At 48.7% G+C, this 17,514-nt stretch overlaps 1 protein-coding gene across 4 annotated transcripts in view; it reads left to right on the plus strand.

The window, feature by feature from the left end:
* APLP2 (amyloid beta precursor like protein 2) overlaps window positions 1-17,514 on the plus strand; it is a 61,229-nt gene that overhangs the window by 28,395 nt on the left and 15,320 nt on the right. For 2 of the 4 annotated variants that reach the window (XM_043451160.1, XM_043451161.1), the window contains exons 2-8: window positions 4,667-4,840; window positions 5,676-5,799; window positions 10,601-10,713; window positions 11,714-11,910; window positions 12,494-12,705; window positions 13,747-13,914; window positions 16,727-16,857. In XM_043451160.1, coding sequence (XP_043307095.1) covers window positions 4,667-4,840; window positions 5,676-5,799; window positions 10,601-10,713; window positions 11,714-11,910; window positions 12,494-12,705; window positions 13,747-13,914; window positions 16,727-16,857 — 1,119 coding nt within the window. The remainder of the gene's footprint in view (window positions 1-4,666; window positions 4,841-5,675; window positions 5,800-10,600; window positions 10,714-11,713; window positions 11,911-12,493; window positions 12,706-13,746; window positions 13,915-16,726; window positions 16,858-17,514) is intronic. The other 2 variants (XM_043451162.1, XM_043451164.1) reach the window with 1 other exon arrangement.

The following is a 17,514-nucleotide window of genomic DNA, read 5'->3' on the forward strand; positions in this document are numbered from 1 at the left end:
ATGCTGTCTGCGCTCCCACTTTGCATCTGTTCTTTTTGTCTATAGCCTCCAGTTTGGGACAGCCATCAGTACATCTCTGCTCATCTGTCCTCTTAACGTGAATTATTGCTGGAGACACAGCAGTGTCTCCACTTGTGAAGTCATTTGTCTTCCCTTGTGTAGTTAATATATTGGGGCAATAACCTTGAAACTATGGATTTTGTTAAACTTTGCTCGATTAAGTAAATATTAGCCACAGGTTTGTGGACACAGACTTAAGTCATTTTAATTTAGAAATCGTGAAGTGCCATTCAGAACTTGAGCAGACAAATGAATACAGGATCTTCACATCCATGCGTAGATTGTCATTTACTGACTTCGTTTTTTAAAAAGGAGTGTCTTTGAGTAAGAGTCAGTCTCGATGTCACTCCTGTGCAATGGTAAGTAGGCGCTGCTGGTTCAGTGATATGATGGGAGCTGAAGCCGTGTGGCCCTGGACCAGAACACAGGAGTACTTCCTGTGCCAGGGAACAGACTCCCTCAGGAACGGGATAAAGCCCTCCTCTCTGAAGGATGCTCCCTCCATGGCAGGCACTCTCAACAGAGCCTGGAGCCAAATCAAATCCTGGGGCAGTAGCTTTAGTGAGGAAGCAATGGATTACCTGTTTGCTTTGGATGGGGGAGCAGTTTTGTGAAGGGAGATGGGGCTGAGGTGGGCCCAGGAGATGAAGAAGCCTAAAGACCCTTAATCAGCATTAGGATGAGATTTCTGTTTGTTCCTATTTATTTGTTGCTTTAAGCCATTTCAGGTTTTCAACCAAGTGACTAGAAGCACTTTTAACCAAGTTGAATTTCCATCCTCAGGTAGCTAAACTCTTTTCCTGAGCCAAATTAATAGAATAGGATTTCTTATTAAGAATGAATTATTAAGTAAAGTGGAAGTGCTGGGCTAGGAAAGCAGTTGATGCAATTTATACTCAAAGCCTTGAAAGTGCTGCAGCGTGCACAGATCAAGGGCCGGCCACAGCGCCCTGGCACGGGGCATTCATTTTCTCTGGTGGAGGATTCCAGGTTCACAGGATGTCAGAAGTGCTGACTTGGCAGCAAAATCCCATTTGTAACATGTTAGATTTAAGAAGCAGATTGATTTATATGTTGATGTAATGGATCAAAGCACAGTGTTTGCTTCAGAAAATGGAGAGCACATTAAATAAGAGCATTTTCAAAGGAAAGCACAAGGATTACAGGAAAAACAAAAAAACAAAAAAAAATCCCGTTGTACTCTAGGTAAGGTTAGGGTATGTTTGATTAGTTGATTCCTGGACGTTGTCCGCAGAGGCTTTTTATATTCCAAATGATACCTTCTTGAGAGTCTCTGATGACCACAAGGATTAATCTTTCTGAACTCAGAAGTGAATCACAGCAGCATATGAGCTGTCTGGACCGATTCCAGTTGCCCTCCTTTCCCTTGGTGGTAACTGATGTGAGGAGCTGTGGCTGCAAGCTGCTGCTTCCTGCTGCTTTACCCTTGGGTGTTTGAGATCCTCTTTGGGGAAGATGCTGTTGACTATCTCTACACAAAGATCAAGTGCACTTACTACCAATGTACTGACCTCTGTGGTTGACCCGTAAACTGAGCATTCATACAGTCAGAACCTTTGTGGTCTTTCAGCCAACACCACACATGGACCATCATCTGCTGTGTGACGGGCATTTGCCTGCATGATCTTGACCACACCCCCTTCTTGGCCTGGGCGACCTCACGTAACTGACACTGCTTCCTACCTATGTTCATTTTTGGAATATAAGAGGCAAATGGCTTCCCTCCCTTGCTCCTATACTTCTGAAAGATGAGATACCACCCCTGAGATCCCACCCTGGCATTCCACTTGTTTAATATTAGAATATACCATTTTTTGAGTTACGAAAAATGTTTATATGCATGCAATTATTACCAGACTAAAACTTAAAAAAACATTTTATTGTTCAAAAATATTCTTGTCCTTTTTCCCAGTCGTTAACTCTTTTATGGATAACCACGAATCTGATTTCAGATTTAGCCATGTTGTTGTATATATCCATAAGTTTAGTCCAGAATTTAGAAACTGTTGCTCAGCGTCTTTCACATTTAACCACGGTAGTTCATTTGTAGCAGGTTTAAGAAACACTGGGCTTCCCAGGTGGCACAGTAGTAAAGAATCCACCTACAATGCAGGAGATGTAAGAGATGCACGTTTGATCACTGGGTTGGAAAGATCCCCTGGAGGAGGGCAGGGCAACCCACTCCAGTATTCTTGCCTGGAGAATTCCATGGACAGAGGAGCCTGGCAGGCTACTGTCCATGAGGTCACAAAGAGTTAGGCATGACTAAACGTCTAAGCTACTAGGAAATACTATTTCTGACCTGTTGATTGTTTATTTCTGTATAAGCTTTTGGAGAGTTGGAAGGAAGAAATTTGCTGAGAATACTGGTTTCAGTGCAGAGTGCAGCCTGGGGTTTGCTCCCCTCTGTCCCTGTATGTACCCCCTTGTGTCCTGTATGCGTGTTTCCCTCCGCATCATAACTCAGGTTACTAGCCCTGATCCTTGGTATGGCTCCCAGAAAAAGAATGACCAGTACAAGAGGCATTTTTTGTGCATATCTCCAGCTCTGTGAGAATCAAGCATATTTGTCTTAATGCATCTTTATACCTTTTAATGATCTATTTGAATTAAGTGCCACTAGAGCAGTGGTCCCCAACCTTTTTGACACCAGAAACCGGGGTGAGGAGGTGCTTTTGAGATGATCCAAGCACATTTATTGTGCACTTTATTTCTGTTAGGACATCAGCTCCACCTCAGATAAGCAGGCATTAGATCCCTAAGGTTGGGGACTCCTGCATTAGGGTACTACTTATGCGTTCTTTCCACAGGTACCTTAAACATTTTTTTCTTTCTTTGGAGTAGACAAGACTTAACTCCAGTATGTAGCTTCACAGTCAATTATTCTGAAGGTGTAGTATCTGTCTTCTACTTGAGTAAATGATTATTCCTCACAGTAGGGCAACGATCTATTCTACTTAATAAAGTTGCTGACTGTTCTCCTCATTGGATCTCATTGAGGTGTTTCTCAGCCCTGACTGATCTTGGCAACATTTTAGGTCCAGATTAGCTTTCCCCCAACGATCAAGCAAGTGTTCATGCTTCCTTGTCTCATGCTAGTGGAAAGCAGGCTGATTTTAATAAACTGCAAAGCAAAACTTGCATAGGTGGTAAATTGGTCCTGGAAAAAGTGGTATTTCATAATCTAACGTAGGCTTCTGATTGGAAAGACCATTCATGTCTGTAATCCGTCTATCAGAACAGATCAAGGAGACTTGCCTGGAAAACATGACTTTCTGTATATTTTAAAAGCCAGATCTGCTTTCTTCTGTTAATAGGAAAACCATTTAATATTAATGCTCTTTGCTGTTTTTGAAAAGATCATAATAGACCATATAATCGAACCCACCTCTCAAGTTTTCATGTTTTTAAAAAGATGTTTAAGTTTTGTTTTGAAAGAACCTTTATATTAGGAGAGACAACAAAACTTTATTGTGGATGTTGCTGTCAATATTGGTATATCTGCAGACGCAAAGATGCCTGTGTTTTTTTCTAGTGCATGAGACTGCAGGAGCCTTAGTCATCATACCTAAATGTTTTTTCTCACCTGTAATTTGTGAGCTGTTAATGTCTACAAATAGCTGGGGTTTTTTTCCCTAGCTCGAGATGAAATTGTTCTTGAAGTCCCTCTTGGTGTTCCCTTTTCATGTATCGCACCCCCTAACCGTCTTTGCCGAGCCTTTCCTGTCTCCCAGGGGTGTCTTACGTGAGCTACTGTTATTTCTCCAGCTCCCAAGCCATTCCCCTGCATACAGAGAGCATCAGAGCTGCATCTGGAAATATTAAGTCTGTGCTTAAAATGCTCAGCACTCCATCCTTCCTCGGTCTAAGGACTGTCCAATCTGGACTCTGTGTGCTGCCCACCTCCCTTAGGCCCTCAACAGACTTTCAGTCGACACTCCCCACATGGATGCCCAGAGCTGTTCCAGTGTCACTCTTCGGGATGCTTCCCCAGTCAACCTCCTACCCAGGCTACGTCACATCCCTATTTTGTACCGTAGGCTCCTCCAGCTCTGCGTTCTCTTCCTCCTCAGGATGTCTGGGGTGGGATCACACTTTCTGTGTCAGAGTCGACTGTGAACTAGGCCATAAGCCCTTGCGGGCAGGGAACATAATCTTTGGCTCGTCATTGTGTGTGAAGCATTTAGCATGCTGCTGTGCAAAAATAGTAGCTGCTCAATAAAGTTTTGTTGTGTGAGTGAATTGAGTAGAATCCCTGGAACTTCTGCCATTCTGTACTCTGTGGCTTGGTGTGTTCCGGGCTGGGAAGTGGATTTGCTTATGTTGGAGGGGACTGCAGGCGGATGATCTGTTCCAGGTCAGAAGTATCCAGATGTGGAGAGGGGGTTACATTTCTCACCCACCTTTCTGTTGACCATAGACGTCCAAAGGTCTTTTTTTGTACTGGCTTTGTTCCTGGGAAAAGGATTTCTTTATGAAGAAGAAATAGTAACTAATGAAGAGTTTTAAAAGGTCAGTTGTACTGTCAGAGCCGCCTCCGCACCCGCCTCCTGGGAGTGACCCTGGAATTGTTTTCCCTCCGTAGGCCCTCGCAGCCAGCGCCGGAACAGGATTCGCTGTCGCCGAGCCTCAGATCGCAATGTTCTGTGGGAAGTTAAACATGCATGTAAACATCCAGACTGGGAGGTGGGAGCCTGACCCAGCGGGCACCCAGAGCTGCTTCGGCACAAAAGAAGAAGTTCTCCAGTACTGTCAGGAGGTGAGCGTGCTTCCTGAAGCGTAAAGATGCTTTTCTTTCTGGGTCACGAGTGAGCCTAGTAAGCTTAGAAACAGGTGCTCTGTCATTCTCCTCTTTTGACCTAAGACCAAGACCAGGCAGCAGGCTTTTGTTCTGAATGTGTGCCTGGCCCAGGCCTGCTGCAAGCTCTTGGGGCTTTCTGGAAGGAGTACTGCAGGGGCTTGACCAGGGCCACAGAGATGCAGCCTTGGCGTCCCACGTGTCACAGGAAGATGTGAAGCAGGCCCAGTATCACGTGGGCACTTGTGTTTTGCACTTGTAGGTTGTAGCCAGGAGCCACCAGTATCGTAAGGGATTATCTCAGGTCTGATTTTTACAGACGTTTCAGGTCAACACTTGATGTAGAAAAGGATATGAGATGTTTTAACTTCTTACCAAAACTAGCCTTTGGGGTCAGGGCTGGAATATTATTCTCTAGTTTCATTAACAGACACTTCCATAGACTTGCCTTTCCGATGTTTTAGTTCATGAACTCAGCTATTTACACACCTCCTATAAGTGGACTCAATACCTAATAGACTCATTTTGGGGTGAATGCTTGTTGCTTCTATAGGTCCTTTTAAACAGAAGATGTGTTAGAAGTGCTCCAAAGTCTGCCTGTCGAAAGAAAGCTGATGGTCACAGAATGTCTGTACTTGAGGAGGAGTTCAGCTGGAACCGGGCAGCAGAGGGGTCTTTTCCTTCACAGAGGACAATGGCGAAGCTGAGCACACAGACCCTCGCCCTCCTTCACTGGCGAGTGTCTGTCTATTATGGACAAAGTCCGCTTACCGTGCGTGTTCCCTGTTCCTTGCAGATGTATCCAGAGCTACAGATCACAAATGTGATGGAGGCAAACCAGCCGGTCAGTGTGGACAACTGGTGCCGGAGGGACAAGAAGCAGTGCAAGAGCCACATCGTGATCCCCTTCAAGTGTCTCGGTGAGCATCCCGGCGCCTCTGGGTACCGCTCGGGGAGTCAGGGTCCCTGGCATCACATTTTCTTTTCTTTTTTAAAAAACTTTAAAAATATTTTTAATTTTTATTTTTTGGCCATGTTACATAGCTTGTGGGACCTTATCTCCCCGACCAGGGATTGAACCCGTGTCCCCCTGCATTGGAAGGTGAAGTTTTAACCACTGGGCCGCCAGGGAAGTCCCTTACACTTCATTTTCTCTCAGCTCACAGTGAGATAGCTTCATCTGCGTAGACGCCAAGGGCTGTAGGAATTTATCGCGGGACCTTTGAACACTCGCAGCTTTCTGGTGTTGATAGGTGGCTCGTGTTTGGCTGCTCACTCTGCCTCTCCCATTGTGGGCGTCCTCTGACTTCTCAGGACGAGCCTTCTCTATAGCCCTGAGTGAGCGTGCTGCCCTCAGAGAGGCCCAGCTTTGTTCACGTCGAGAGTCTGAAATCACTGTTAACAGTCCTAGCGTGCGTAGTACTGCGGCAGCCTGAGGGGTGGTCTTCTGGTCCTCTTACTTCGCGCACACATTTTGCTGAAGTCCTGTATCGCCAGCCAGATCAAACTCCATGCTTAGTGTTCAGGAGCCGAAGGAGTGAGTCGAGGCTGCTGTAGACAGTCAGGGCAGCCTCGGCCAGGCCCTGTGCCGCCTGCCCTTCTGAAGGCTCAGCTGATAAGGGTGTTCCTGACTCCCTGCATCTGTATGAACAGTCAGAGTGAACTTGGGGACCACTGTAACATTTCATCACCCAGAAGGAGGGTTGTTCCAAGTGTTTACATAGTGAGTGTGTTCATCCTGACCACTCATCGTCAATACACCTGAATTATGTTCACACATCTGTAACCTTGGTGACTTGGGCAGATTTGGTCATAGAAGCTTAATGGGGCAAAATAATCTGTTTTTGATGATCCGTAATAGGACGAACACAGCGTATTAAGTGTAGACAGCCTGCAATGTTCTGTGCAGCCTGGATGGGAGAGGAGGTTGGGAGAGAATGGATACATGTATATGTAGGGCTGAGTCCCTTTGCTGTTCAACTGAAACTGTTGCAACATTGTTAATCAGCTATATCCCAATATAAAATAAAAAGTTTAATAAAAAGTAGACAGCCTCTGTAGTTCTGTATTTATTTTTAAATTAATATTTATTGGAGGATAGTTGCTTTACAATATTGTGTTAGTTTCTGTTGTACAGCAAAGTGAATCAGCCATGTTTGCACATCTTGTTTGGATTTCCTCCCAGTTCGGGTCTCCATAGAGCACTGAGGAGAGCGCCCTGTGCTGCAGAGTCCGTTCTCATTGGTTGCCTATTTTATACACAATAGTGTGTATATGTCAATCCTCTCCCAGGTCCTCCCACCCTCCCTTCCCCATAGGTACCCACTTCTTTGTTCTCTATGTCTGTGTGGCTATTTCTGTTAACCATTAACTTAACCTGTTCTCCTCCCTCCCTTCATTAAAACCTTTCCTAACATGGGATTCATTGCTTTTCTCATTCTCTCATATAGCAAACTAACACCTGAGTAACAGGTTTAAACAGCACCTGAGTAACAGTGTTTAAAATACATAGTAATTACTTTGTTCTAAAAATGTTGAGTGGGGGAAAGGAGGACGCTGTGTGCACTTAACACGGTTTATTGAAAATTGAGCATCCTACAGTGGTGTGAGGCTTTTGAAAGGTTTTGTGTGATGTGGTTTTGAAGATGTTTTTTCATTGCATTTGGCTTTAAGGAATCTCTGGGTATGAAGTTTCATTCATTCTCTGTAAAACTCTCAAACTTAAGGAAATGAAAGAGCATTCTTGAATATTTGTACACAATAGATGGATGCTACCTAGCAATCATTTCTTCCTTTTGCATCCTTGTCCAGAAGCCTTTGAAACTTGGTCTTTCCCAGTGTGGCTCTTTTTCACTGGTACTTAGTATATTCAACGAGAAGTCACACTTCAATGTTCCCCCTCAAACTGAATCTTATAGCTTACGTTACTACTAGTTGCCTCGTTATCCGTAAAATTTTATCTAAATAGGTTGGTCCGCGTGGTACAGAGTTGGTAAAGTGTGAAGAGGCAAAGGTGCTAGTATTTTTGGGGAAGGAGTTCGTCATCTCTGACATTTATATACAGACGGACTCCTGCAACTGAAGAAGGGAGCTCTGTGAGCCTGTGGCTGTTTCTGTCCTTGTTTATTTCTGGAAGGATATTTGGATGGGGATGGTTGCTGTGATGTCTTGTTCTCAGAAGCCTCGAGGCGGGGCCAAAATAAAAACCAAGAATAAATATATTGCCAAGTAAATACAGTTACTGTCAACAATGAGAGCTGGTACTTGGATGTCAGAATTCAAGTGATTTCTCCTTAGATTGAGCCTCAGATCGCTTCCCCAGTGGAGCTGAATTCTGGTTTGCCACTGGGCTTTGCTTATACTAAGCTCCGACTGTAAGCCTGGTTGATGGTAAACTTTGTTTCTAGCTCCCTGGGGCCTTTGGGGCCCTCGAGGGCAGCACTGTGTCTAATTCACCTTTGTGTTCCGGCATTAGTGTCAAATTGAGCTATTGGGCCCCCAAAGTCCCTGTGCTAATAGCGGACTCACTGCCCTGTGGAGGGCTGTTTTGATGCAGGGCAGCTGCTAGTGACGACAAGAGAGTGTGTTCCCCCTCACAGCAGGTCAGGGGCTGCCCCTGGCCTCCCAGAGACTGAGGCCTGAGGCTGTGATGAGGCTGGGAAACTGGTATACATGCAGACTTCACACCAGTTCAGGCACTACAACTTTTCTTTTTTTTTTTTTGGCCTTGCCACTTGACTTGTGGGATCTTAGTTCCCCAGCTAGGGATTGAACCCAGGCCCTGGCAGTGAACACACCAAGTTCTAACCACTGGACCGCCAGGGAATTCCCCCAAGACCTTTCTTGCCAGACAGTTTCTTTATTAGGGTTTCCTTTTTGTTGTTTTTTTGTTGCTGTTATAAAATGTCAGAGCTGAGCCTGCCCGCCTCCTTTCCCCTCCCTACTCACGGCGTCTCCCCCGAGCCCAGGACCGCCTCAGTGTCCTGCACTCGGGCCCCGTGGGGCCTGTCCATGATGCGTCAGAAAAGCCTGGGATGCTCGTTGACTGCGGATCACTGAGGCCCACCTTGGACCTACTGACCCAGAGTGTCTAGCCTTTTATTACATTACAAACATACCCAGAGACAGAATCATCGTCTTAACCCCCATATGCCCATTGCCCTGTCTTACCCTGTCTGTGGCCCACTCCCACCAACCCCTCATTATTTGGAAACAAATCACAGATACCTTTTTTTTTTTTTTTAATATTTCAGCAGGTATTTCTAAAAGATAAGGGCTCTATTTTCTAAGCAGCTATGTGTAATTTCCCCCCCAGCTTTTTATTTTTGAGAAGTTTCAGATCTATGATAAATGCAGTCGTGAACTCTATACCTGTTACCTGGGCTTCAAATTTTGCCTTATCCATCTTACTCTGTCTATTTTGTGCAGTTTACTTACTTTTCATTGTTAGGCCATTTGAAAGTGAGTTGGGACTTTATGATAGTTCACCTCAAAGTAGCTTTCAACTTCTTAAGAGCAAGGGCGTTCTTGTGTTATGACTGTGATATAGCAGTCACACTTGGGACAACTGTCCTTAGTGTTCAAATAATGTCCTTTGCAGCTCCCTTGCAAAAAGGGTGATATATTTAATCTAGACAGTTCCTCAGCTTTTTCTTTTGAATCTTTTATTTATTCTTTTGGCAGCATGTGGGGTCTTAGTTCCCCAACCAGGTATCAAACCTGTGCCCCCTGCAGTGGAAGAGTGGAGTCTTAACCTCTGGACCCCTAAGGAAGTTCCTGAATCTTTTATGACAGTAATATTTTTGACAGTCTTGGCCCTTTGTTTAACACAATGTCTCTGAATATGGTTCTGTCATATTATTGTGTATCCGTTCAGTTCTGTCGCTCAGTCGTGTCCAATTCTTTATGACCCATGGACTGCAGCATACCAGGCTTCCCTATCCATCACCAACTCCCAAAACTCACATCCATCGAGTTGGTGATACCGTCCAGCTATCTCGTCCTCTCATTGTTGTGTATAATTAGAGCCAGATGACTATAGCAGAAAGACGGTCTAGGTGATGTGTTCTCAGAACATGACCTCCGTCAGCTTATCACTCATTCGGGTAAAGTCGTGTCTGCCAAACCTTCCCTCTGCAAAGACATCTCTCCCCCTTCATCGTTCACCCTCCACTGATGGTCTGTACCTGGATCAGTCATCGTAGTGGTGGTTTGTCTTAGAGCGTGGTGTCTGTAGGTACACAGAGGGCTAAAGTAAAGTTCACCTGTACTTTGGGAGAACAGGCAGTATCAGTTTCCTGGACATTTTGTTATTCGACCCAATGTGGGCAGAAATAGAGAAGTGAGAGGCTGGGACTGTTGTCGGTGTGAAGTCAGAGGTGGTGGGGAGTTGCTGTGTGTGTTTGAGGTCTTGATGGGCTCCTCTTCCCGTTTCCCCTGCTGGATGCTGCAGGCCTGCTGGGAGTAAGGGATGGAGGGCGGGGCGGAGTAAAGAAGTCCTGGGTGTCACAGCTGCGGCGGAGTGTCGAACTCTTGTGTCTGCTGACGTGGAGCTGAAATGTCCAGTTGGCTCCTATAGATGAGCTGCAGCTCAGCTCATGCACATCAGAGACTGCTCCTGTCTGCATGTGGCTGCGTGACCGTCCCAGTAACCTGCAGTCAGAGCCGTTTTCACCTTGAATTGTGATCAGATTTGCTCCTGACAAAGCTGCTCTTTTCCAGTGGGTGAATTTGTCAGTGATGTTCTGCTAGTTCCAGAGAAGTGCCTGTTTTTCCACAAGGAGCGGATGGAGGTGTGCGAGAATCACCAGCGCTGGCACACCGTGGTCAAAGAGGTAAAAAGCTGGACAGCAGAAGTCAGGGGCTGCTGCTGCTTTTGGGAGAGAGAATAGCATGTTTCTCCAGAAAAATAATCATCTTCTTACCATAATCTTAACTCAGTTTTTTCCCCTTTATCTCATCAAAGTTTACAGTTACTTGTATCTTCTAAGTTAAAAATATTTGAAAGAAGAATACATATTTTGGTAAGGAAGTACAGTATTAACAGTCCAGCGCCTGGAGGCAAGGATATTAAAAGGATCTTTAAGAAGCTCTCAGCAGGGCATCCAGTAAGGCCGCCCCAGACCCCAAGGCCTGTGTGGAAATATCCAATTACAGAAAATCTGTGTGGATGTGCATGCTGACAGGACTAGAAGTCATTTCATTCTTCCTCTGAGGAGAATGAACTTCCTTAGCTTGTCCTCCAAGTTTAGTTTTTCCAGTCAGTTGCCTTTATTTTGTCTAATTGTGAAGTAATTTGAATTCCTCACCACTGAAGAATGTGTGTTATTACTGACCACTGTTAACCAGTGTTGATAATTATTCAAAGAAACCACCGCCGCCACCACCACCCCAGCCTTAATTTTTTCCACCTTTGGGCTTTCGTTGTTTTGGGCCAGATGACATTTTCCCATTGCAGGTTAAGCGAAATTTGTAAATCTGTAAAGTAGTAGCATCACAACTTCTCGGCAAAAAATAAATGTGTCCATGAGAGAGGCTTAACATTGTGATGTGGTGAGGGCATTTTCTGAAGTGAGCTAGGGGTGGGGGTCTCTGAGCACGCTGCCGTGTCCTGAGAGAGCTAGGGGTAGGCGTGGGGGTCTCCGAGCACGCTGCTGTCTCCTGAGAGGGCTAGGGGTAGGCGTGGGGGTCTCCGAGCACACTGCTGTGTCCTGAGAGGGCTAGGGGTAGGCGTGGGGGTCTCCGAGCACGCTGCTGTCTCCTGAGAGGGCTAGGGGTAGGCGTGGGGGTCTCCGAGCACACTGCTGTCTCCTGACCTTGGTCCCGGGCCCCCAGGCCTGCCTCACTCAGGGGATGACCCTGTACAGCTACGGCATGCTGCTGCCCTGCGGGGTGGATCAGTTCCACGGCACCGAGTACGTCTGCTGCCCTCAGACAAAGGTGGTCCAAACCGCCGTGTCCAAAGAGGATGAGGAGGACGACGATGACGACGACGACGAGGATGAAGAGGAAGACTACGATGTTTATAAAAGGTGAGTTCCGTCCTGAGCCTGTGGGCGGCTGTGGCTGCCACACCCAGGCTTCTGAGTGAAGCCTATTCCTGCGGAGCCGGGCCAGCACATCTCACTCGACTGTGGCCGAGCCTAGGTACACCATTGGCCTTCATCCACCTGTCCTTCTGGCCATGTGCCTTCCTGCACAATCACGCGGCCCCTGCTCCCTGGCGGTCAGCTCCTGATGAGGTGGCCGGGCTCAGGGCTTTTAGCAGCATAGCTCCCTGTGAAAGGGAAAAAGTGAAAGTGTTAGTCACTCAGTCCTGTCTGACTCCTTTCAACCCCATGGACTATAGCCCACTTGGCTCCTCTGTCCATGGGATTTCCCAGGCAAGAATTCTGGAGTGGGTTGTCATTTCCTCCTCCAGGGGATCTTCCCAACCCAGGGATCGAACCTGGGTCTGCTGCGTTATAGGATTCTTTCCCACCGTCTGAGCCACAGGGATGGGCTGAACTTATTACTCCCTGCCTCTGTGCTCCGGTCTCAGAGCAGGGAAGGGAGTCAGTGGTTCTCTGTGCACAGCAGTTGGCGGTGACCTTCCTTTCTTGTTGTGACCTTTAGTGAGTTTCCTACCGAAGCAGATCTAGAAGACTTCACAGAGGCAACTGCAGATGAGGACGATGAGGAGGAGGAGGAGGAGGGGGAGGAGGTGGTGGAAGACCGCGACTACTACTACGACTCCTTCAAGGGAGATGACTACAACGAGGAGAGCCCCACCGAGCCCGGCAGCGACGGGGCCGCCGCGGAGGAGGAGATCACTCATGACGTCAGAGGTAGACCCGCCTGGCAGTCATACTTATAACCTGTTAATATTCTTTCATTCACTTACAGGCTGCTTGCCTCCCAGGTAGGTCCCAGGAGGGCAGCTTCCTGCCCCAAAGGGGAGGTCAGCTCTGGGTGCTCCCAGGTCTGGCAGCAGACAGATGGAGTCAGGAAACTGTGATGTGCGTTGTGAGGATTTAGAGAATCAGAGAGACTATGTGGTCTGCCCTCCGGCAGGATTCTCCCACATCCAGCCGGAGATGTTCCCGCACGGGAGCCCCTTCCTCAGTGAGGCCAAAGTCCCAGGTTCTGGAGTGGACATCACTTCTTTGGTTCTTTTCCAATCTGTAGGCTGCCCTGCTTGGCCATCAGGGCATCTGGAATTTGATGACCTGTTGGTAAGGGATCAAGGCCCTTTCAATTTCACTGCCAAATAAAAAGTGAATGTTCCAGACCACTTCTGTGCAGCCCCCTGCTGACTATATATTTGAAGCCAGTTAAGAGCTGAAGAACTGTTTAGGGTTCAGCCAGGAGCCAATGACTTAACGAGTCTAGAAGTTTGTGATTAACCTTGGAGAACAGAAAATGTACACTGACCCTTTCAAGGGGCCTGAGTAGTGTTTACAACGGTGACCGCCACTGAAACTGCCTCTGTACCTGCACTGTCTTCTTCTGCCCTGGGCGCCCCCGAGACGGCCAAGGCAGGCAGCTATCCCCACTACACAGACCAGAAACGTGAGGCTCCCTAGCTGTGCGCTGGGGAATTCCTCCACGTCAGCCCTTTCCCTTTCTAAGCTCCAGACAGGGCAGAAAGCACCGCTCTCTGCAACAGGGCCCAGGGTGCTCCCTTGCTTTGGGAAGGAAGAGGACCGCACGCTCAGCGATAGCTGGCCAGAGGGGGCCGGTGTTGGCCCAGGGCCCAGGTCCCACCCTGTCTTGACCTTCACTGAGGTCCGGTGTCACTCCGCCCTTCTCCTCTTGCTGGTCTGTAGCTTTGTGAAGCCCCGAAGCCGCTCCCCCGCCCCGCTGACCTTCTGACCATTTCCACACAGCTGTCTGCTCCCAGGAGGCGCTGACGGGGCCGTGCCGGGCTGTGATGCCCCGCTGGTACTTCGACCTCTCCAAGGGGAAGTGCGTGCGCTTTATATATGGCGGCTGCGGCGGCAACAGGAACAATTTTGAGTCTGAGGATTATTGTATGGCTGTGTGTAAAGCGATGAGTAAGTCCCGTCCGGCGTGCTGTCCCCCGGCGTCCTCGTGGCCGCGTCTGTGTGGTGCTGCCCGCCCACTCGGTGTCACTGTCGGTCGTCTGCCCTCCTCTCTGTGCTTCCTAGATCTAGATCTGCTTTCCTGTCGGCAGCCGTCAGCTCAGTTTTCTGTGTCCTGTGCTCGCCGTGGGCCTGGTGGTGGTGGTGGTGATGATGGAGGTGATGGCGGAGGGCTGGTGCGCCCTCCGTGCCTGAGGGGCGAGCCCGGGGCCGGCCCTGTCTCATCGGGAGCCCCTGTGTCGGTTGGGAAGGAGGCCCTGCCCTCTGCTGTCAGACGCTGCAGGGCATGAAGGGCACTCGGACAGGCCGTGAGCTCTGCACATGCTCGCTCAGGGGGACGCCTGCTCTCCAAGGAGGTGACCGTAAGGACACTTTGGGCTGCCGAGAACATTGGAACATCTTTATGCACTCCAGGGAGCCCGCTCCGCAGACTCGGTGGTGACTGTTTCCCCAGTATTCTGGGGGGGCCCCTGGGTCTCACAGAGCTTTAGGAAGCAAGGGGGTTTTGGTTTGTTTTCTTCGGTCACAAAGGAAATTCCACGTTCGGTGGAGTCTTGTTCACTCAGACGTCAATAGGGTGCTTTTCTTCATAGTTAGCCCTTTTCCTGTTGAAAATCCTCGTCTGGAGCAGTTCTGACCCGTGTGCAGGGAAACCCTCTGGCTGACAGACCCTCCTGCCTTCTGATTCGCACGCTCATTGCCGGTCCTCGTCATTTGCTCTGAAGATTTTTGGCTCTAGCATCTGATGGCTTTTCATTCAAAGGTTTCCTTCAGGCCCTTTTGTTCCCTCTTAATATGGTATGGTATACTGTTAGTGCTTCCACCATAGCTGCTACTCTGTGGAGGTTTTATTTGAAATGAAAAGATGGGGGGGGAAGAGCCCTTAGGGAACATTGGTGGCAGAAATTTTTTCATTCGGGAGAGAAGGAGCTAGACATTACAGTGATTCTTCCTGCTTTGTTAAACTCCTTAAACTAAGGGGCGAGAAGGCGTTGTTTGTGGCGGAAACCTGAGGAATCGGGGTCATTAAAGATCATGTTGAACGTGAGGCACAGTCTTTACCCAAAGGATCAAATGTTGACGGGGCGGTAAGAGACACCAGACGACGGCAGGTGGTCAGAGCAGGAACGGTTTTGAAGTCTGCAGAGCTGGAGTCCCCTGTTACTGTGGAAGGAGAAGCAGTGTGTCCCGGCACCTGTGGGGCCCCTGACTGGAGTGTTTGGAACCTGGCAGCGTCACTGTCCCTTGAAAGGGACCAGCGCCTGCGAGTGTGCCAGCTTCCTGGGCCGTTCGCTTGCACACAGAGGGCATGTGGTTCTGGGTCCGAGTCCATCATCTGCAGAACCAGATCTCCAGGTCTGCTGCTCCTGTGCCCTTTCATTCCGGGGAGGAGGCAGCTTGCGCTTATCTTTATCCGGCCCAGTGATATGAACCAAAGGCTCTGTCTCCAACACGTAAGCCTTTAAGCTGCGGGCCTACATCACTGAGCAACGTGCTTGTTGGCATGGATGGACTTCAGTGCTTTGAAACACTCCTGAGTGTCATGGGGAACATGGTTTCTGAAGCAATCTATATAGATTCTGACTTAGTTAACAGTCTGCAAATTGGCTATTGAGACCTTATTTAAACTTAATGTAAGAACCAAATATTCTTGACAAGACTTTGAGCCATAGCTTTTAGGTTTAAAACTCAGTAGGAGGGTGAGTGGGAGACGCCCAGACAGAAGGACGTGGGGTGGCTGGCTGGCTTGTGCTCACGCCCATCAATTTGCCAGTTGCGCTCACGTTGTGTTAAAGTTACGCAGTTCTGGAAATTGGGTGAGTGTGTCTCCGAATTGAAATTTGTTGAATTTGGCTTTGGCTGTCCACGTGGCTCTCGAGTGTGACCGACAGAACAAGTTGTGTGAGCAGGCTGCCTGACATTCCTCCCTGCCCTGGGAAATCCCCACTGAGTTGGGGTGTTCAGCGTCTCCACCGGTATTTCTTAAGAGGCTAAGTAAGTAAACCTGTTGCCTTAACCTCCTGGATGCGGATAAGCTCCTTTGTGCAGACACTCACCTGCCCGGGGCCACCAGGAACTTGGACTAGGCATGCGGAGTGTTTGTTCTAATGGGCTGTTCTCTGGGTGGTGGCCAGGTAAGGCCCTCGAGCGTCATGGACGGAAAAGCCTGGAGTGTCTTCACTTTGACGGCGAGTCCTTGTCAGATGTGTCGTCTCTGCTGTGGGGCTGGGCTGAGGGTCCTCCCGTGGGACTGAAAACTAAGCAGAGGCAGCTGGGGTGTTTGGACTTCCTCTGCCCAGTCTGTGTGCAACGAATGTACAGTTGAATCAGTGGCCCAGCGTGAATTGTGACCTAAAAATAGCTGGAGAAAAGGCACCCTGAGCCCTGCAGCGCCTTTGCACGTCTGCCGTCAGCCCCGTCTCTGGTCAGATGCACTCAGTAACCAGATGGGTAGGTCGGGTAGGTGGTTTTAGGTTTTAAGGTTTCAAGAACTGAGGCAGGGTAAGAAGTGTTCCCTTCTCTGCCCCTGAAGTCCCGAGTAGGAACCTTGCTGGTTCTGAAGGTACCGGGGGTGCAGATGGGCCTGGCGGCTGGATTTGGGGTAAAGAAGACAGGGCGGAGTCCCGCCAGACGGGCGTGCCACTACCTTGAGGGACTCACACTGGTCCCTCCAGCAGGCCCAGCGGGGCTTCGTCCCCAAGCACCGTGCAGCTTCAGCACCGGGCCGGGCCCCGGAGAGAACCCTCCGGTCGTTCTGTTGCAGTTCCCCCAACTCCTCTGCCCACCAATGATGTCGACGTGTATTTCGAGACGTCTGCAGACGACAATGAGCACGCACGCTTCCAGAAAGCCAAGGAGCAGCTGGAGATCCGCCACCGCAACCGGATGGACAGGGTAAGCCTTGGTCCCTTCCCTTGGTGGCGTCAGGGCTTCGTAGTTGAAGCAAAGGGACACCACCTCCTCAGGTGAGGCGTGTGAGTGTGAGCGGGGCTGGCCCCTGGACGGGATCAGTGCCTGCCCCTCCCGAAGCTACGTGATGGGGGTCACCCCTCGAGGGCTCTACTGCTCCACTCTGCCGGGGGCACTTCTTGTCAACATTACGTTCTGCTTGTTTTTTTTAAGTTTTTTATTTTTGAAGAAAGGAATTCTATATCAATATTGTAAGTAGAAAGCTAGTACCATTTATCATTAGAGCAGGGCAACCATACTAACATATATTAGATGAAAGCAGTGTTAGAACATTCCGGCTAGATACTGTTGCCTGCTGAAGGTCTGAGTCTCTGGGTTTCTTTTCCTTAAAGGAGTTGCGTCAGAACAACAGGAGCCCCACGGGAGTGCAGCTTTCTCCTAGACTTACTCAGAAGGGTTGAAAGAAAATTGAAAAGGGACAATTTTGCCAGGTCTGGGTAGCAGCCTCACATCACCTGTGCTGGCTTGTATGCTGGGAGAAATCTGCTACTGTTCTGAGAAGTGGGTGTTAGCCCTCCTCCCCTTTCTTGTGAGGAGCCTGAGGCACAGAGTCTGGCAAATAACACCCCCGAGGTTATGGAC

Source organism: Cervus canadensis, chromosome 29, assembly GCF_019320065.1.
Source record: "Cervus canadensis isolate Bull #8, Minnesota chromosome 29, ASM1932006v1, whole genome shotgun sequence".
Classification (NCBI taxonomy): Eukaryota; Metazoa; Chordata; class Mammalia; order Artiodactyla; family Cervidae; genus Cervus; species Cervus canadensis.